General features: G+C 35.4%; 1 protein-coding gene across 2 annotated transcripts in view; it reads left to right on the top strand.

The window, feature by feature from the left end:
* The window catches only part of Nup75 (nuclear pore complex protein Nup75), a 492,606-nt gene that overhangs the window by 52,707 nt on the left and 417,551 nt on the right, over positions 1 to 22,348 (top strand). For both annotated transcript variants that reach the window (XM_090404850.1, XM_090404851.1), the window contains exon 5: positions 16,394 to 16,464. In XM_090404850.1, the coding sequence (XP_090260976.1) occupies positions 16,394 to 16,464 (71 nt within the window). The remainder of the gene's footprint in view (positions 1 to 16,393; positions 16,465 to 22,348) is intronic.

Below are 22,348 nucleotides of genomic sequence, written 5' to 3'. Positions count from 1 at the left end.
AACCAAGTGGAATTATTTCCCAGTAATAGTATTTTTTTTGTTAATTGCATGTGTTCTCTGGCTGATTTGCATGCATGCTGGATTAAAAACCTCAAATTTCTGGAAGGAAAAAAATCATGCTACCACTTTATATGAGACTGACTAACTCGTCTTCAGTTGTATTTTAATTAGTGCCCTTGCATATTTCTTCTTATACATTGTTTTCTAAACTGTAAACAGAAAAGTATATACAAAAATTTTACAAAATATGAGAACATTTTGTCAAATTTTTCTGTATAATAACCATGTACTGTATTGCATTGCATTGTATGTATGTATGGTATTTGTGTCTGTGTGTGGGAAATATCTTCAGCAAACTGAAAAATTCTGAAAAAACAGAATTATATTTTTAGAAAAAAACAACTGTTTAATTGAATGTTACAAAATGTGAAATTGACCTCATCTTGAGTTTGCAAAAAAGCAATATATGCATTAAAGACATCTGTCTCTATTACAAATTTGTTTGCAACCAGACAAATCTGTAATAGAACTAACTATAAGAAACAGCTTGTGATTTTTTTGTTCATTTTTTATGCACATAAGCATTAGGAGTAAATGCAGTGATCTGTAAATCCTAATTATTTTGTGTTAAACCACCATTTATCTTTTTAGCATGTAAATAATTTTTTTGATTAAACAATTGTTTCTCTATTCTAATATATTATTAGTTTTGGTTTCATAACATATATGATCAGCACTAGTGATGTGCCTATTATTGATATTATTAAAAATATCAAGCATTTGAGATTTCATATACATACTATATTCTGATAGTTGTAACATTTTCAGTCTTCTTTACTGTAATTCATATTTGTTAAGTGTTGAGAAATCTTTTGTTCTTTGTGAAGGCATTCTCTTTAAGTTAATGAAGACTAAGTCAGCCATTACTATGTAACTACTCGCTTGCCATTTACATGAAGTACGCATGCTCACGAGGAGATTGATGGGTGATTGATAGCTGACAGAGTGTTTGGTATCCGTTTATTTGTTAACGAGGAAAACAACTGGTGAGAGAAGGGGAAATTTGAGTACGGCAACTAGAGAATTTTGTTCCTATGAAGTTTTTAAGAAAATATGACAGTTGGGAGAATATTAATGTAAGATTCCAAAATGGAATCGTAGCACTGTGAATCTTTAAACTGGAAGAATTGAGACTGTAATTGAAACTAATTTATTTTGTAAATAAATAAAAAGATATATATTTAGTTTTCTGAAAACCCGAAAACACACCCCAACTCAACATCATCAGAGTTAAAGATCGGTACTATCAACATTAGAAGCCTGAATAGAAAGAAATGGAGCTAGCTGAGGAATTAGATAAGTAGCAGATTGACATAATAGGGGTGATTGAAACAAAAAAGACAAAAACTGGTGAGATCTTTCTGAGCAATAAATTACAAAATGTTATATTCAGGCAATGATAAGCAAGGAAAAGAAGGATTAGCCATAGTATTCAACACAAAATACGAGGCTAATCTTCTTGAATGGCAGGCAGTCTCAAGTAGAGTAATGTGGGCAAATATGAGAATGGGGAACTGGACAATGAGCCTTATTTGTGCCTATGGTCCCACAGAAGGTTCTACTAAGGTAGAAGTGGAGGAATTGTGTCAGTTGCTTTAGAAAAAGCAACTGACACAATGAAAAAGGAAAAGTTGGTTCGTGTTGGGGATCTAATGTCAGGAGCAGAGTAGGAAATGATTGTCAGACATACAAAAATGTTTTCGGAAAATTAGGAGAAAAGAGCAAAGCTAATAATAATGCAGATATCTGTTGGATTTCTGCTCAGGACATGAACTGGTTATTACTAACACCATGTTCCCACATAAAAATGTGTGCAAATTCAAATGGAGAGAAGAGGCAAGGAATAAGAACAGTCTCATTGACTATGTTTTTATTGATAGTGATGTTTTCTCCCTGGTGCAGGACACCAGAGTGTACAGAGGATTTGAAATTGGAAGAGATCACTATTTAGTCTTGAGCAGGATAAAATTGAATTTCATATTGAAAAGAAAAACATGTATGAAAGTTTTAAAGCGAATAAAAGTTGAGCAGCTCTCAAATGTGAACTGTAGACTAAAACACACAAAGATTATTGAAGAAAAAATGAAAGAATTTGATAACAGTAACTAAACTTTGGAGATTCAGTGGCAAGCCTTGAGAAAACCCTGATTGATTCAGCTAGAGAGGCATGTGGTGAAGTTGTCTGCAAGATTTAATAGAAAAATCAGAACTCCCTATTTGACAGAGGAAGTTAAAGAGGCACTGAAGGAAAAGAAGTAAGCGTATCAAAAGTTCCTGGCAAATAAGTCAGCTTGTGCTCTTAGAGAATACAGAGACAAATGTAAGAAAGCTAAACACTGTGTAAAACTAGCTAAACAAAAGTCATAGGAGGACTTTGGCAAGAATATAGAAAATAAATATCAAGACGGTGTCAAAATATTCTGGAGGTTGTTGAAGAAGCTTAGAAATGGAGGAAAGAGTGTTGTAAACGGAGTTAGAGATGATAAAGGTGAAATGAAAATGGGAGAAAAAGATATCCTTGAAGTATGGGGTAATTACTTTGAAAAACTGCTAAATGAAACAAGCAGTGATGAGAGCACAGTGGTAAAAAAAACGCTGACCAGGCATGCAGTCAGGAATACATATTCATTCTTGAAGTAGAAAAAGCCATCAAATGCTTGAAATGTGGAAAGGCATCAGGAGTAGATGATATTCAACCAGAAATGCTGAAGTATGGTGGTATAAAAGTCTTACAGTGGCCGCACTGCATAGTTCAGAATGCCTGGACAGAGGGATGAATTGATAATTGGAGTAGAGCTATCATAGTACCCATATATAAAAAGGGAAATAAAACTGAATGTGAGAATTACAGAGGTATTTCCCTACTGAGTGTTCCTGGTATGATCTATGCAAGTATACTTGAGAAACGGTTGAGAAGAATTGTGGAAGAAAAGCTTGGTGAAGAACAAGCTGGATTCAGGTCAAATAGAGGCTGTCAGGATCAGATCTTCACTTTACGACAAATACTTGAGAAATCATGGGAATATAACAAAGATCTGTATTTAAGTTTTGTCGATTTGGAAAAGGCATATGACAAGGTGCCAAGAGAGAAGCTATTCAATATGTTACAGTTATATGGTGTCAATGGGGCATTATATCAAGCAATACTTAGTCTTTATTTGAGTTGTAAGTCAGCAGTTGGAATTGATGGAAGTACAGGAAGATGGTTTAATGTTAAATCTGGTGCGAGACAAGGATGTACATTATCCCCTTTGTTATTCATTATCTATATGGATCACATTATGAAGGAAAGTGGTATTAAACAAGATATCAAAATTGGAGATGTTAATGTCTGCTCTTTGCTTTATGTGGACAACGTTATACTTCTAAATAAATCTGCTACAAGTCTGCAAGATTCACTGACTAAATTGAATAACTGTTGTAATAGATATGGTATGAAGGTCAGCAATAAAAAGACAAAGACAATGAAAATAGGCAGAATCATTGAAAATGTCAACTGTGTTGTGAATGGAGAACCTGTGGAACAAGTAAAACATTTCAGCTACTTAGGCACAATATTTAGTGAAGATGGTAAATTAAATATAGAAATAGACAACAGAATCAGCAAAGCTAGTATGGTAAGAAGTCAATTCATAATGAATTGACTTCTTACCATAATTACCTGTATTCAAGACAGTGTCCAAACCAGTTTTAACTTATGGATCTGAGAGCTGGATCAGAAGTAAAACACTTGACCAAAGACTATAGACCACAGATAAACCGTAGAGGCGTAAATGAACAGATGGCATCAATGTCAATATCATATTAAAAACGAGGATGTTAGGAAAGAACTTGACATTGTCAGCAACAAGGAATGCGTTAACAGAGCTAATGTGAGGTGGTATGGTCACTTAAACAGAATGGGTGAGGAAAGATTAGTAAAACAAGTGTTCTCTGCCAGGTTGGCAGGAAAACGACCGAGAGGAAGACCAAGATATAGGTGGATTGATATGTTAAAAAGTGCCTTAGAAGATAGAAATATACTACATGAAAAATTTGCATCATTACTAACTTCCTATCTACAATTTTTCTCCAAATCAGTCTGTGACAAGTAACAGACTGATTTGGAGGAAAATTGTAGATAGGAAGTTAGTAATGATGTAAATTTTTCATGTAGTACTATCATATCCTGTACACCCCTTGAGGGTACATGGCTGGAATTTGATGATGATGGTGATTATATTTAGTAAATAAAATAGGATATTGGAATTGATGTTCTAATTCAATGTTTGAGGAAACACTGACCCAATCTGTCCACACAATCTATCATACCTCCTTGAATCCATTAACAGAAAAGCACTTACAACTGACTCTGGCAAGCCATTCCACTCATTCACTACTCTCTAAGCAAAAACAAAATCTATTCCTCACATCCCTACTGACCACATCTTAATTCAATTTCCAGGATGGCTCCTTGTTCTGGTCCCTCTAGCCTATAAAATCCTTTAAGCAACTTAAATGTTTCTATCATATCTCCTATTTTTGTCCTATCCACCAACTTCTGCAATCCACACACCTTGAATCTATCCTCATAGGGCACATTCCACAGGCCACTCATCATCTTGGTCACTTGCCTCTGAATCCTCTCCTCCACTTCCACATCCCCAAGAAACCCAGGGGACCAGACTTGAGCACAGTAATCCAGATGTGGACGTATCAAGTCCTTATAAAGAGTAACAACAACTTCATTATCTCTACTTGTTAATGTGTTCTTCAATAGCCAAGTAATCTTATGTGCTACCTTAGCAATATGTCCTCTAAACTTTAACTTTCTGTCTACCACCACCCCTAAATCCCTAGCTTCATCTGTTTCCTGGAGTACACCATCAATGTGATAAATGGCTTGTAATCTAATTTATCCCAAAGTGCATATCTTTACATTTCTCAACATTAAATTGACACCCATTAACTTTTGTCCATATGCCAGATCCGTTTATTATTCTGTGGGAAAAAGCAACGGAATTGCTGAAATCTGAAACAATAACATGAAGAGCTCTATTTAGATGTGTTGTTTATGAGGTAGTAGATGAAACTTACTTTTCTGATATTGGTAATTTGTGCATCAAATTGAACTGCAAGAGGTAAAGTATTTATGCTTCAGTGAAACAGGAAGAATGAGTGAAAAAAATCATATGCTAATTAAAAAAAAAAATCCCTAGGCAGTGAAGAGGTTCTATGTTTCTGGAAAGAGCCTAACAAGAAAACGGACTCTGATGAACATTTTATTGTTGTGTAAACAAAGTGTTTAGTCTGGTAGACATGATTGAGTATGTGTTAAACAAACCAGTTATAGAAAGAGTCAGAGTGAATGATTGTATTCTTTTAAGATAAGGAGATATCTTAAGTGTAGACTTATTTTAGAAGTCCTTGGATCCAATTAATTTTATAGTTATATAATTTTATTAAAATATAATGTTTTAGTTTCATTAAATATATATAATTTTTTATTTGGTACTCGAGTCAATAATTTTCCGGATTCTATAAGTAATAGAGTTAAGTCATTGCACTAATCGGAATTAAACCCTTGTATAATTATTTAACACTAACTGTAAAGCAATATCATTACAAAGTTGAAGAATGATAAATAAATAATGGTGCAGTCGACTATCAGGATTGGTTGTGACTACACTTTATTTTAGACTCCAGAAAGTGTAATTTTGACTGAAGTGAAATGGCTACAGCAGTTAGTAATTCTAGTGATGAAGTTTCTTCTATTAAGGATGATGAATTTAAGTTAGTTAAACCAAACTTTGTAATACTTTCATTCTCAGGTGATAGTCATGAAAGCATAGAAACATTTTTTAAATATGCAGAAAAAATTAGAGGTTTAGGAAAAATGGTCAGATTTCCATTTGTTTAATTATGCTTCTTAATAAATGATTGGGCAAAGCCGAAACATTCTTAAACACATCTCCTTTATTAAAAGACACTGACAGTTATGCAACGTTTAAAAGTAATATCAGAATTTTCAAGTGTGGAAAATTTATCAGTGAATTCAAAGTAATAGGGAGTCTGTTTCAGAATATTACCACAGACTTGAGCATTGCTAATAAATTTAATGTTTCATCTGAAGATCCTCTTTAGAAGATTGCTGTTTCATCAGTTTAGGCATGACCTTAAAGATAATTTTAAAGAAACAGCTTACAAGAAAAAGGTTAAAAATCTTGAATAGTGTTTTCACCTTGTTAAGGAAAAGAATTAAAAAGTTAATTACTGTGTCATACGTGTGATTTTTCAGTTTTGACTCCACAGGTTTCACTATATAAGAAAATCAATCTTTCTCTTGCAAATCTAATGATCTTGATAGGAATAAAACATCTCAAAAGAGATATTTTCTAAGATGTTTTAGATGCAATAAACCTGGTCATTTTGCTAAGGACTGTTGTGTTAGGGATAAACTGTTTTCAACATATCTCAGAATATAGGAAAAATTGGAAATAATTATTCCAATATCATATTGGCAAGGAGAGAAATGTCAAACTACTCATTAGACATGGGTAAAGCTAAATGCAGCTCAAATCCTGAAAGAGAGTTTGATGTAGCATTAGCTTCTTATGCCAATAGAGATAATCCTTTGACAGTTCTACAAGGATTTATTAAAAATGTGCCCTGTGAAATCTTACTAGACATGGGTGCACATATTTCACTCATTTCTTATAGTTTAACAAAATTAAAACTCTAATTCCAAATGACATTTTAGTTTTAAGTTATCCAATTAAACTAAAGGACATATTTCAATCAAAAATTTCAGTTGATAAGCCAATGTATGCTTTTATTTCAATTCCTTGTTTTCCTTTGAAAGTTTGTCATCCATTTATAGTTCTTCTAGAATCCTCTAATCCAAATAACACTCAGTGCAGATTTGTATTCAATCTCCTATTTACATTAGGCAATCTCAGACTCCATTGAAATATATGGAGCATTTTCAGAAACTACTGCAGGAATATGAAAAGACAGGAATAATTGAGAAGTCAAATTCTCAGTGGAATAGCCTATTCATCTTCATTGAAAAACCAAATGGAAGCTAAGGTTTGTCTTAGACTTGAGAGCCATCAATAAGGTTACAATGCCTATTGATTTCTTACTATGTAAGATTGAGGAATTACTGATCTGTTAGGAAGGAGCACAATATTTTACAAAACTAGATTTAAATTCTGACTACTTTCCAGATCCCTTTGAAGAAAGAAGACAGAAAATACTTTGCATTTACAGGTATTATTTCTGGTAAAATCTCATGTTACTCCTCTAAGTAAATATTAATTTTATGACTATTTAGCCTATTTTTGTTTAGGAGTACCCATTTTTATAATGTCATTGGCTTTTTACTCAATTTTATGGCATTATAGAAGTTTTACATAGATAGATATATGAAGAATATAAGAGGGAAAATTTGGAACATATCTCTGTAGGATGTTGCTGGCTGTCTTCTTATTTAGCAGCATCCTGTTGTGTGGTGATATATATTCATCTACTGTTAAGGGAGGAAGTTTGATTGAAAGGAAGGGGTTTGGAAAAAGTGGGGGTAGAGCAATATGGGAAAATTATTGGTGAAGCAAGGGGTATGTGAACTTTATGAAAAATCCAGTTTTTTTATATATATATATTATTAAGGGTTGGCAGAGAATAATTTGGGAGGGGGTGAGAATAGAAACTATTTTCTGAAGACTGGGAAGGATATGATGGGATAAGATCAGGTGTGGGAATAACTGGATGTGAGCCGTTTTGACAGTGCGTCGTCTTTGGAGCTCATGAGGCAAGTGGAGTTACCAACACTCGGAGATTATGTCGGGCCAGTGGACGTTTATTGAGTTTTTGTCACCTTTTATGGCTGTCATTTCTAATATTCTAAGCATTGTTTCATTATCTGGTATGTCTATTATTATGGCCTTGTCGATTTGCAGGGTATGTTTCTGTTCAAGGGCGTTGACTGCTATTTCTGTTTTCCTTGTACTTTGTATTCTGTTTTCCTTTTGGTTATTGCGTTTTTTTTTATTGTTTAAATGTTCTGGAATTAGGGATATTACAGTCACAGAAGTGTTCTTGTAGGTTTTTTATATATATGAAGTCTTGCCCATATTATTACTAGATGGCAGAAATATTAGCTATGTAGGTTACTACAAGGAGCAAAAAATTCTGCCATATCATTCCAGTTGTCAGATATGTTGGGAAATGGAGTCATCTGTTTACAGGATGATCTAATTTATTGAAAGGATCCAGATTCAAAGGATGCAAAATCCTGTGGAATGTTAAAACATCTCTATAAAAAGAGATTAGATGAAGCAATTCTATCTTTAGTGCCCTAAATGCCATTTTTTCTTAAAAGAAGTTTAGTATTTAGGGTCATAAATTCAAACAACAAAGGAATTATGCAAACTCAGTCAAATGTAGACTGCATATTATCAGCCAGACCTCCAAAAACAGTCAGGCAAGTTCGCAGATTCATCGGCATGTTAAATTTTCTCAATTTCAATGGATGGCCCCTAGTTCTCCCACCACCACCAGCAGACCTGTTCTGACAAATTTCCTCTGAATTAATCTTGTAAAAACCCTTCAGTAATTTGTATATCTCAATCATATCATCCGTTTTCCACCTATCATCCAATTTCTGTAACCTACAAATCTTCGACCTGTTCTCGTAAGGTTCATTCCATAAACCTGCTACCATCTTGGTCACTCACCTTTGGATCCTCTCCTCCTCATCATTGCCAAGAAATCCTGGTACCCAGATCTGCACGCAGTAGTCAAGATGGGATGTTATCAAGGCATGATAAAAAAAAGAACAATGACTTGCTTATCTCTGCTTGTCAAAGTATTCTTCAGTAATCCAGTGATCTGATGAGCTGCTTTAGCCACTTTTGCTACGTGCCTGCTAAACTTCAACTCCCTATCCACTACACTCCAAAGTCTCTGGCTTTGTCAATTTCCTGGAGTACAGTTCCACCAATGTGGTATACAGCTGGTAATCTTTTCATTCAAAAATGCATAACCTTACACTTTGCCACATTAAACTGACTTCCATTCTCCTTTGTGCAGTCTGCCAATCTATCCAAATTATCTTGCAAAATTTTGACATCATTTGTATTAACTATTTCTCTGCCAAACTTTACATCATCAGCAAATAACTGAACAGTTCCTCTCAGATCCTTTCCTATATCATTAATGTACAAATTACACAGTAGCGGTTCTAGCACAGAACTCTCTGATAACTGAAGGCTTGTAACTAGTGGCACGCCACTAGTTACAATCCTTCTTTTGGATTACTTTCTGATATCTCTCCATCAACCACCCTCCATCCATCTCACCAACCCTATTACTGATTAGAATTCCATGTGGTATCCTGTCAAAGACCTTTGCAAAGTCCAGCAGTATCACCGTAAACCCATTTCCTTTATCCAACTCAGCTGTTTCTGTATTGTGAAATGTGAGCAAGTTACTGAGGTATGACCTACTCTTCACAAACCATGCTTCCCTCCCCGCCCCATACAGTATCCCATTTCCATCGATCCAATATTGTATTTTGCTCTTGACCAACTTCTTCAATACTTTGACAACAACTCCTGATATGCTGATCGGTTGGTAATTTGCTACATCAGTCTTGGAGCCTCCTTTATGTAGTGGAACTATTTTCCCCTCTTTCCATTGCGTTGGGGCTAACCCAGAGCTGAGACTTAGATTAAACAATATGTTCAAGGGCACTGACAATTCCCTCACTGCTTCAAGTAAAACTCGAGCCGGCATACCATCCAATCCCATAGCTGTATTCAGATTAAGGTTCTATAATCCTTACAAATACTTCTAAAATACCTCTGAAAAGATAATCTACTTGACAAAGAAAGGTGTTAGATTCGATTGGGGAAATGCACAACAAGAAGCATTTGACAACCTAAAACTGCCATTAAGTTTTAGGTTGTCAAACTAAAAGCTCCAGTTCTCATTTATTCTAAATTTGGAGAAAATTTTATCTTTCTGCTGATGTTTCAAAGGACATTAGAATAGAAAGAAGGAGAAGATTTTAAGCCAGTAGCTTTTCATCATCATGATCATCAAATTCCTGACATGTACCCTCAAGGGTTGTACAGGATATGAAAATACTACATGAAAAATTTACATCATTACTAACTTCCTATTTACAGTATTCCTCCAAATCTATTATCTGTCAAATTTCTATCTTCTAAGGCACTTTTTACTTTATCAATCCACCTATATCTTGGTATTCCTCTGGGTCTTTTTCCTGCCAGACCTGACAGGGAACACTTGTTTTGCTAATCTTTCCTCTCCCATTCTGTTTAAGTGATCATACCACCTGAGATTAGCTCTGCTAACACATTCCTGGATGCTAACATGTCAAGTACTTTCCTAATATCCTCGTTTTTAATATGATATTGCCATTGATGCTATCTGTTGATGCCCTTAATCTTTCTCAGGACTCTCATATCTGCGGTCTCTAATCTTTGGTCAAGTGTTTTACTTCTGACTCAGCTCTCAGATCCATAAGTTAAAATTGGTTTGAACACTGTCTTGTATACAGCTAATTTAGTTTTGACTAATTTTTCTCTTATTCCATATAAATTTATTCAGTTCACATCCTACCATACCAACTTTCTTGATTCTGTTGTATATTTCCATATTTAATTCACCATTTTCACTAAAAATCGTGCCTAAGTAGCTGAAATGTTTTACTTGTTCCACAGGTTCTTCGTTTGCAATGCAGACGCTTCAGCCTATTTTCATTATGTTTGTCTTGTTATTGCTGACCTTCATACCATATCTATTACAACGGTTATTCAATGTAGGCAGGGAATCTTGCATACTTGTAGTGGATTTATTTAGAAGTATAACATCATCCACATAAAGGAAAGAGCTGACATTGACATCTCCAATTTTGATATCAGGTTTAATACTACTTTCCTTCATAATGTGACTCGTATAGATAATGAATAACAGAATAACAGAGTAAACGAATAACAGAGAATGAAAGTACATCCTTGTCTGACACCAGATTTAAGATTAAATCAAATACCTGTACTTCTTTCAATTCTAACTGCTGATTTACATTTCAAATAAAGACTAGGTATTTCTTGATATAATGAACCACTGACATCATACAACTGTAGTGTTTTGAATAGCTTCTCACTTTCCACCTTGTTGTAGGCTTTTTTGAGATCTGTAAAATTTAAATACAGATCTTTATTATATTCCCATAATTTCTCAACTATTTGTCGTAAAGTAAAAATCTGATCTGATCCTGACAGCCGCTATTTGACCTAAATCCAGCTTGTTCTTCAACAAGGTTCTCGTCCACAATCCTTCTCAACTGTTTCTCAAATATACTTGCATAAATCTTACCAGGAGCACTCAGTACAGAAATACCTCTGTGATTCTCACATTCAGTTTTATTTCCCTTTTTTATGTATGGGTACTATGAGAGCTCTACACATCTGGAATTCATCCATCTCTCTCCAGGCCTTCTGAACTATGCTGTGCAGCCACTGGTAGACTTTTATACCCCCCATGCTTGAGCATTTCTGGTTGAATATCATCTACTCCAGCTGCCTTTCCACATTTCAAGCTTTTGATGACTTTTTCTACTTCAAGTATGAATATATATTCCTGATTGCATGCCTGGTCAGTGTTTTTTACCACTGTGCTGTCACTGATTGTTTAATTTAATTTTTTGAAGTAATTACTCCATACTTCAAAGATATATTTTTCTCCAGTTTTAATGTCACCTTTGTCATCTCTAATTCCTTTTACATCACTCTTTTCTCCATTTTTGAGCTTCTTCAACAACCTACAGATATTTTGCCATCTTCTTGGTATTTATTTTCTATGTTCTTGCCAAAGTCCTCCCATGACTTTTGTTTAGCTAGTTTTACACAGTGTTTAGCTTTCTTACATTTGTCTCTGTATTCTCTAAGAGAGAGCACAAGCTGACTTATTTGCCTGGAACTTTCGATATGCTTCCTTCTTTTCCTTCACTGCCTCTTTAAATTCCTGTGTCCACCATGGAGTTCTGATTTCTCCATCCTTACAGACAACCTCACCACATGCTTCTCCAGCTGAATTAATCAGTGTTTTCTTCAGAGCTTGCCACTGAATTTCCAAGGTTTGGTTCCTGTTCTCAAACTGTTTCATTTTTTCTCGAACAGTGTTTGTGTATTTTAGTCTACAGTTCATATCTGAGAGCTGCTCAACTTTTATTCGCTTTAAAACTTTCTTACACGTTCTTCTTTTCAATATGAAATTCAATTGTATCCTGCTCAAGACTAAATAGTGATCGCTTCCAATTTCAAATCCTCTGTGCACTCTGGTGTCCTGCATCAGGGAGAAAACATCACTATCAACAATAACATAGTCAATGAGACTTTTCTTATTCCTTGCCTCTTCTGTCCATGTGAATTTGTGCACATTTTTATGTTGGAACATGGTGTTAGTAATAACCAGTCCATGTCCTGAGCACCCCCACAACAATCATCCTACTCTGCTATTTAGATCCCCAACAAGGACCAATTTTTCATTGTGTGAGTTGCTCTTTCTAAACCTAAAAAAATTCCTCTACTTCTACCTTAGTAGAACCTTCTGTGGGACCATAGGCACTGATAGGTCTCATTGTCCAGATCCCTGTTCTGATATTTGCACACATCATGTTACTTGATATTGTCTGCCATTCAAGAAGATTAGCTTTGTATTTAGTGTTGAATACTATGGCTATTCCTTCTTTTACTTGATTGTCATTGCCTGAATATAACATTTTGTATTTATTGCTCAGAAAGATCTTACCAGTTTTTGTCTTTTTATGTTTCAGTCACCCCTCTTATGTCAATCTGGTACTTATCTAATTCCTCAGCTAGCTCCATTTCTTTGCCATTCAGGCTTCTTATGTTGATAGTACTGATCTGTAACTCTCTTGATGTTGAGTTGGGGTGTGTTTTCAGATTTGTTCTAGTAGCTGACTTTTCATTGTTTACCCTGGTTCCCTGGCAAAAACAACAGGGGCCTTGTTTAACTAGGTGACACCCCAGCCGGCATGGAATTCTGTCATGTTGTACCATTATTTTGTATTTTGGTTTGAGCCAATAAGAATATAATTTTTTTCGGCTAAATCCCAAATTGCCAGCCAATCCTCTTTCATTCAGTATCCAGATAGATACTAAGAGGGTGTACCACAAGAAGGTGAGGATTTCTGATTAGGTCAGAAGACCTGTTTCATTCTCTGCATTCCTTTAAAGGCTATGTGGAAGTCTCTTCTCAGTTATACAGCTTGACCCTTAAGCACCCACCCACCCAGTAGTTTTTCTTAGTAGGAAATTATCAGGCTGAGAATTGAATTAATTAACCTTGGAAAAGGAAGCACTAGCGATAATTTTTCCTTTGAGAAAATTTCGATACTAGTTGTCAGGACAGCCCATTAAAATAAGATCTGATTACCAGCCTTTGTCATTCATAAGTAGTATGCAAGATAAAAATCAGCATATAAGTAGGTGGGCACTGGGAACTGTAGGAATATAATATTGATGTGGCTTATATTCTAGGAAAAAGTAATATAGTAGCAGAATACTTATCTAGATCTCTAGGATCTGATAATGATAAGTTGAGTATAAAAAGAATAGGGAAATTAGGAAAGAAAGCGTCAAGTTCATGTAGAATTTTAGACCAATTTTCTCCTGTGAATTTTAGGATTCAAGATATGAGAAATCCTAATAAGATTGTAAATGTACACCCTGATAGGTTGATAAGATAATTTTTAAAGAGTAGAAATTATGTTAGGAGACAATATGAATAAAATATTGAAAGATGATGGCTGTTTTCCTGATACTAATTGTGCATCTTATTCACAATCAGATAGTAGAAAACGGTATAGTTCCACATAATGCAATTACACAACAAAGGAGAAAATTGAGAAATTCTGGTAAATAAAACCTAATCATGTAAGAAATTCTAGAAACCCCAAAGTACATAATTCAGATAATGTACATGAGAGTGATAGTTTTTAATATGGATGAAATAGTGGCAGAGTCATAGGTTAGTTACCTTTGAGTTAAATAAACCAGAGGAATATGAAAATACCTCTAATTTAGTTAGCAAAGATAAAGAATCTCAGCCTATAGAATTTGATTCTGATAGTGAAGATTCTGTAAATTTAGAACATAATTCAATTTAAGTTAAATATTTGAAAGTACAAAAATGAAATTTGGAAATATGATGAATTGAAAGACGTAAATTTGTAGTTATCACTAGCATCAGATGATTCTGAAGAGATTGTAAATAATGATTAGCAAGAACCTTGTTATTATTTAAGATCTAGACATAAGCATTAAAATAATTGTAAATTTTGTTAGATATAAGATACAATAAAAAACCCATTTTTTATTGTATCTTATAGCAATTTACGTTTTCCTGCCATTTATGTCATTTTCCATTGGTCCCATCTTAGGGCCTATTCTTATGATATATAGTTTTCCCACCATTAACAACTTGATGTGGATATTATTTCCCATGATTTGCATTTTTTTTCTAGGGTGTCAGCACTGCTTTTCGAATCGCTTTCCTCTCATTCAAATCTATTTCTGCAGAAATCTGAGCATTCTGTTCGCAGATGGCATTGCTTTCAGCTGTGGTTTCATTTCTGCCATCACGGTGACTTGCATGCTTGTGGTAGTGATGAGCGATACCGTGATTTTTCAATCACAGTACAAATTGATACCTTGAAGTTTCATATCAGTAATTTTAAGCTATCAGTAGCTCGTGGCACCCATAACGTGTTGTGAAGTGATTTCACATTCACAGTACTGTATTCAAATCGTGAACAAGGATCATACACAATTTGTGAAATCACATTCACACTTCTACCAAGTAACAATTGTTACGTGTGAATGTTAGATATCAGTGAATAAACCACAGTTCATGAAATATCGCTTCACTAGCTTGCAGTGTTAGTGTTCGCAGTCGCAATTCAGAAGCATGTGGTATATTGCAGAATTTCTGCTATGTAATTTAGTGTGTGATAGTTGCTTTCAAGTTGTGGTGGTGGGTGATCCATGTTAGTAACATGGAGGAAAAAAGACTGAAAATGTATTTCGGTAGAAGAAAAGATGGCAATTCTGCGACGTGTAGATTAGCATGCCGGAACATGTGTGCAATTAGCAAAAGATCTTGGACTCTCAGTGTTCAAGGAGAGTTCAAGATTAGGCAAGAGTTACATTTGTGGAAGAGGAGGAACAACTACAGGAGGAAGAAAAAGATATGTCAGAGCCCAACAAATGGTATGTGATGGATGAGTCTTCCTCATTTCAAGACTTTGTCGATGTGATCACATCAGTGGTACCAAGTGTAGAAGACATCCTTTCCAACCACCTTGGTGAAGAAGTGGTTGAAGAAGACTGCGAACAAGAACCTACCATCCCTACTAGTAAAGAAGCAATGGAAGCTGTCTCTGTTTTGAGGTGGTATATTGCAAGTGCATCACAAGACAATGGGACATTTAATGCCTTATACACTGTGGAGAGGCAGGAGGAACTTATAAAAGTGCAGAAAGAGCAAAAACAATCAACATGTAAAGATTTTTTTAAATAGATAAATGTAAGTAGTTGTAATTTCATTTATTTTCAGTTATTAAATTTTGTAATCTAGTATGTAGAATCACATACTAGCAGTGAGTCATCTTTTAGCCTTTTTTTAATGTTTTTTACATTTCCTGCTGTTTACACTTTTTTCCATCAGTCCCCTGGAAAGTTTTTTAAAAAGGGGTTTTACTCTATTTAGAAATTATTTAAAAAAATTTTTTTTGAGAGAAAGATGAAACTGATGTAAAAATAATCATAATTTAAAATGATTAATCTTTTTATAATTGTTCTCTCTTCTAATAAATTATTAGTTTTGGTTTTGTAACACAAATGATTGGCACTTGCAATGTACCCGTTATTGTTAAAATGAATGTAAAGCATTTGAGATTTGATATACTTACTATATTCTGATAGTTGTAATAATTTCAGTCTTCTTTATTGTAATTCATTTTTGTTAAGTGTTGAGATATCTTTTATTTTTTGTGAAGGCATTCTTTTTTTGCTAATGAAGACATCTCAGCATTTTTTTTTGACACGGCGTGTCAAATAAACAGTGTTATTACAACTACAGATGGCTGATGTTATGACAGTTGGCTATAAACACAACTGTGTCATATGTTTATTAGCCGGTGTGGCAAACGTGGCCTCATTTTTATGTGTCCTTATATTTTTGATTGACTTAATTTTACAAATTACTCATTTGAATTTTATTTTTTTATTGTTGACTAAAGGATATTTAAGATTAGTCAGAAGTATCGTTCAGTTCTACTTGCTTGTATTGAAGACTTATTGAAAGCTGTTGGTGAGTATAATCTGTAAATTATTACTGATATGATTCCTGTATTAGTTTTGTGCGTACAAACAGATTTTTTTCTCATTCTCCTACAGAGTATCCTACAAATGCTTTGTCAGTGTTAAAATCATATACTGTATGAATAAGGTTCCTTGTTTTATTCTTTCTGATAACCTATCTCAGTGTTTTGATACATATGTAGTTCCACAGCATTACAAGGACATGTGTATACAAAGACTAATGTACTAATAAATTAATGTACCAACTGCTACAAGTGCCAGGAATTTTCTAGGAAACTCAACATGAACATAGCACTGTGTTGAAAGTTTTGAATCCATTCAAAGCATTCATTACAGAAACAGTAGAACTATTCAATTGTTTGCATCACTATATGGTTGATATATATGCCATCTGGCCAGAATCAGAAACATCTCTACCAACTTTTCTGACCGAAACTAACAGCCGCAACCCATACATGAATTTCATGATTGAAAAAGCAAAAGATGGAAAATTAGCATTCCTGGAATCCTCCTTTCCCCTATCCTGTATGGAATACTTGCAGTATTCCTTCACCATAAACCTACTTTCACAGGCTGCTACATGTAACAAGAATTCAGCTCCCCATCCATCTCAAAAATGGGCATTATAAATCTTAACAAAATAGTGTATGCCACCTGCTCCAATCCCAAAGATCTCTTACGAGAACTGGACACTATCCAAAGAATTATACTATAGAATGGCTTCACCTGAAGTTTAAATGCATCCTGGATACTTACAAGCCCATCTCTAAGAACCCTGAATCTGTACGGCAAGTTCCTATTCTGTATATCATAAATATCTCAGAGGCAATTGTAAATATTCTGAATAGATATAATTTGTTCCCTGTATTCTTCTATATCATTAAATTTCCTCTTAGACAAACCTGGTGTTTACCAGAAACTGGTAAACACCAGGTCAACTTCTGGTCATGCTTTGGAGAAAGAGGATTCAGTCATAAAACTGTACAGTAATGCCAGTTGTATATCAACCAAAATAAACTTGAAAAATCTTGCCTGGCACAACACTGAAGGGACACTAAACACATTGTCATTTTTTATCAAATTCTTGACACACATGTTTGCAAGGGGATGTACAGGATATTATAATAGTACTACATGAAAGAGTTAAATTATTGGTAATTTTCCTTCAAAATAACCTGTTATCTGTCAAGAATGATATTATTAGATCTATTTCTGTCTTCTAAGGCACTTTGTACCATATCATTCAACTTGGATCTTGGTTTTCTTCTGGGTTTTTTCCTCCACCCTGGCAAAGAACAGTTGTTTCAGAACCTTCCCTCTCCAATTCTGTTTAAGTGAGATTAACCCTGCTAATACCACTTGATATTTGCTCTGCTAACACATTCCTGAATGACAACAATGTTTTTTTTTTTAATATCCTCATAAATTTATTCAGCTGGCTACCCAACATCCAGCTTTGCTAATTATGTTTGTCTATTTCCCATTTTTAATTCACCATCTTCACTAAAAATTGTTTCTAAATATATTCTCCATATAGGGTCTTCAATTGAGATGCAGTATATGCAATGTTTCTGCTTATTTTCTTCTTCATTGTTTTTTTATTGCTGATTTTGAATCCAAATTTATTACAGTAGTTATTCAGTTTAGCTAGGGAATTTAGTTTTTAATAAGTTTTTATTAATTTTTTTAATATTCAGTTTAGGGATATAACACTATCTGCATAAAATAAAGAATGGAGATTAATATCTCGAATTCTGATATCAGGTTTAAAAATGTGATAATTTTATTAATAAACCACTTGCCTTCATAATGTTTCTCCTTAAGTTCTGACTGTATATAGCCTGATATAATGTCCGATTTACACCATATAATTATAGCATTTTGAATAGCTTTCACTTGGCCCTTTGTCATATGCCAATTTCCAGATCTACAAAACTTACAGATCCTTGTACTACTCCCCATGTCTTAAAGGGAAAATCTGATCCTAAGAAAATTATTTGGCCTGAACTCAAGTTGTTCTTCTCCAAGTTTCCCCTCCACAATTTTTTTATTACCCTTTTCACATGTATGCCTGCATAAATCTTACAAGGAACACTCAGTAGAGAAATTTATCTGTAATTCTCACGTTGTTTTATTTCCCTTGTTATAGATAGGGAATAAGACAGCTCTAATCCAATCATCTGTATCAGATTGTAGGCATTAGTGAGACTTGACTGTTAGAATCAGACCTACTAACTGGAAATGAGTGTAAAAGGTAGAGTATTTTTAGGAAGGATAGACAGGATAGGAGAGGCGGGGCATTCTGGTAATCATATAGGATGACTTGAATCCAGTTAGTGTTGAGAACTATGATTGTAGTACTGGTAACTGTATTTCATGTGGCAGTGAGTTTAAAGCCATCTGGTGTGTTGTAGAATTTAACAAGATCAATTACATAGTGGAGTGTTGTTATAGACCTGGTGGATTGGTTGCCAGTGATGAAGAAATGCATCACCAAACAGAAAACATGAGCTTGAAAAGAGTAATCATAATGAGAGATTTTAATTATCCAAATATTGATAGGGTAGCAGTAGAATCTCATGAGAAGAATGAAACTGAATTTATTGAGCTGTTGCGAGACAACTTCCTCAAGCAGCATGAGACAGAAGGAACTCGAGGTCAAGCAGTGTTAGATTCGATTATAGTGTCAGATGGTGCTTCAGTTAATGACATAACTATTCTACCTCTGATTAGTGACAGTGATCATGCGGTACTCGCTTGGGAATAATTGACCAAGTTTATGAATGTTCTATTCAGAAAAGGTTACATGCTGAACTAACTACAAAGCAGGAATTTTTGACCAGCTGAGGAGTATACTGAGTTCAGCAGAATGGTAGTAGTTGCTAGATGGGAAAAATATTGACACTGCGTGGGAAGCATTTAAACAGTACTTAAATGATGTGATATCAGAATGTGTTCCAAGAGTTTGAAGAATAAATAGAATAGGAGTGTAATAACGTTATTAAGCAAGAGATGCTTAAGAAACGGATGATGTGGAAGGAATATTGTGTGCATAAGGATGATGTCCATTATGAAAATTATAAGCAGCAGGCTAGAATAGTTACAACTGTTGTATGGAAAGCTAAGGCTGAGCATGATATAAGAAACTCACTCTGCAAGTTAAAGAAAGAATAACTTCTGAATGCAGATGGTGTGAGGGTGACAGATGCTGAAGAGGTTGTTCAACTAATTAGTGCCCATTTTATTAAAAGCAATCAACTTGGTGTATGCAATATTCGGTTCACTGCTACTTCTGAAGAAACTCAGGTGTATAAAAGAGGATATATTAGAGCTGTTGCACAAACTGAATAAGAATTCAGCAATAGAGACTGAATATCACCATGTGTGCTAAAATAGTATTCAGCTGAACTGGCTACTCTTTTGACCAGGCTATATAATTTGAGTCTCAGAACAGGGAAGATTCCACAGGAATGGAAAGAATGTATGGTAATCCCATTGCACAAGGTTGTGCAAAGACCGATGTATCTAACTATCGACCAATGAATATCTCAGGAGTGGCAGTGAAGATTTTGGAAAAATTAGTTATGGATTGCATTCAGAAATGGGTTGACAGTGAATCTCTACTTTGCAATGAACAAAATGGGTTTACTAAGGGAAGGTCATGTTTTCGCATCTTGCTCACGTTCTATAATAATGTTAACATTGAACTAAATAAGGGGAATTGATCCACCATGATTCTTTTGGATTTTGCTAAGGCTTTTGACAGAATACAGCACTGTTGCATAAATTGGAGAATATGGGTTTGGATTATAAAATATTAACTTGGTTAAGAGGATGATTGACTGACAGAAATCAGTAAGTGGTATACCGGGGATGTGATTCTGCAAGATTTAAGTGTGAATCCAGATGTCTGTTTCTTGTTTGGAAGTGATACTGCCACCTGTCCCAGCAGTGTCCTCAGGAAGAAAGTTAAAAGAAAGCTCTGCAAGGACTGTCATCAACCCATTTATTCAAGTTCTCATCATGCTTGTTCCAGCGGTCAAGGAGTTCCCAATCTCAGACACTTCATATGTGAGGTCTGTGATTGTGCATTTTCCACCGCAGAATTTATCCTTGGCGTGCATCACACCTCGAAACATTCAGCAGAAGCTAATGCCGCAATAAGAACAGAGCACGTCAGATCACGTTGGACTGCCGAAGAAGTAAAGATCCTCGCTGCTCATGAGATCGAGTTGATTGCTCGAGGGATAAAGAAAATCAATGAGGCTTTATTTAAGGCATTCCCATTGAGATCCTTGGATGCCATTAAATGTCATAGACGGAAAGCCAGTTACAAAGCCTTAGTTCAAGAATTGGCAGCCCATCTGCCACAGGTAGGGACAGGCAATATCTCTGTATCTCCTGTCCCTACCTATCCATCTTCCAGCCATGTCAAATAGGAAGCAGAGGAAGACGGCCTATGCAGATGTGTAGGCCCTCTATAAAAAGAATAGAGGGTAATGTGCCAAAACCATCCTTGACAGTGTTTCCCCTCCACCTCTAGCAGACTTACATGATGATTTTGTTAAATTCTGGAGTACAGTCTTTTCTGCTCCACCTTCACACTTCCCTGATTATGTTAACCAACCTATGATATTGAGGTCCATTCCTGCCCTTCAAATATACCAGCCTGTCTCCATCCAGGAGATTAAAGCAGCTCTTCCATCCAATTTCTCTGCCTCCGGACCTGATGGCTTTCTTGCGTCTAGGCTTCGGAAGGTGCCGTTGAAGATTCTTCAAGACTTAGTGGACATTCTCCTTTCCAGTAAAGTAATACCACCATACTTACTTGCTTCAAGAACTATCTTCATTCCAAAGAAAGAAATTTCAAGCTGTGCATCAGACTTCAGACCTATTACCATCTCACCTGTGTTACTTAGATTCTATCATAAAATATTAGTTAAACGACTTCATCAACATATACAGCATGATTATAGACAGAGAGCTTTTGTCCCTTCAGATGGCTGTGCCGAGAATATATATCTTCTTTCTTCTCTTCTCTCTGATTCCCGACGCCACCTTAAGCCTCTATATATGGCGTCGCTGGACCTCCAAAAGGCCTTTGATAATGTCTCCCTTCCTGCTGTTCTTCGAGCGCTGTCTATTGCTGGATGTACAGAACCATTTCTTTCCTATGTTATGGAGCTATACTTGGATAGCTCCATTACTATCACACAGATAGTGATGGATAGCTATAGTGATGGATAGGATACAGAAGTTGCACACAGATCTGTGTGCAACTTCTATTCCTGCAGTACGGGGTGTTTGCCAGGGTGATCTTCTATCTCCCCTTTTCTTTAACTGCGTCATAGGTGAGTTTCTTCACTCTCTTCCTAGCCATATAGGCTACTCTCTAGGCGCTTCTTCCTTTAATGCTATGGCCTTTGCAGACGATCTTAATCTCGTAGCCTCTACTAAGATAGGCTTGCAGGAACTCCTTGACCGGGCAGTTGACTTCTCTATTCTAGGCCTTTGTATTAATGTAGAGAAGTCCTGCTCTTTAGCTCTTGTCCCCTCTGGTCGTGACAAGAAGCTTAAGGTTGGGACTATAGAGTTTTCCCTGCACGGGAGACTGTTGCATGCTTTGACCATCCTGGAAGAATTGTATCATGTTCACCCCAAAGGGAAGGTCTTCTGTCTCTTCTATCCTAGAAGCTGGGATTGCTTCTTTAAGGAAAGCTCTTCTCAAACCCCAGCAAAAACTGTTATTCCTTTCCCACTATCTCCTACTTTGTTTTTACCACAAGTTGGTGCTTGGTAGGACATATATCTCGGTACTGTCCCGAATGCACAGGGATATCTGTTCAGCAGTGAGATCATGGCTCCGACTGCCA

Source organism: Typopeltis vanoorti, chromosome 15 (genome assembly GCF_054136105.1).
Source record: "Typopeltis vanoorti isolate ZY-2024b chromosome 15, IOZ_Tvanoo_1.0, whole genome shotgun sequence".
Lineage (NCBI taxonomy): Eukaryota > Metazoa > Arthropoda > Arachnida > Uropygi > Thelyphonidae > Typopeltis > Typopeltis vanoorti.
This window is presented reverse-complemented; position numbering and strand designations above follow the sequence as displayed.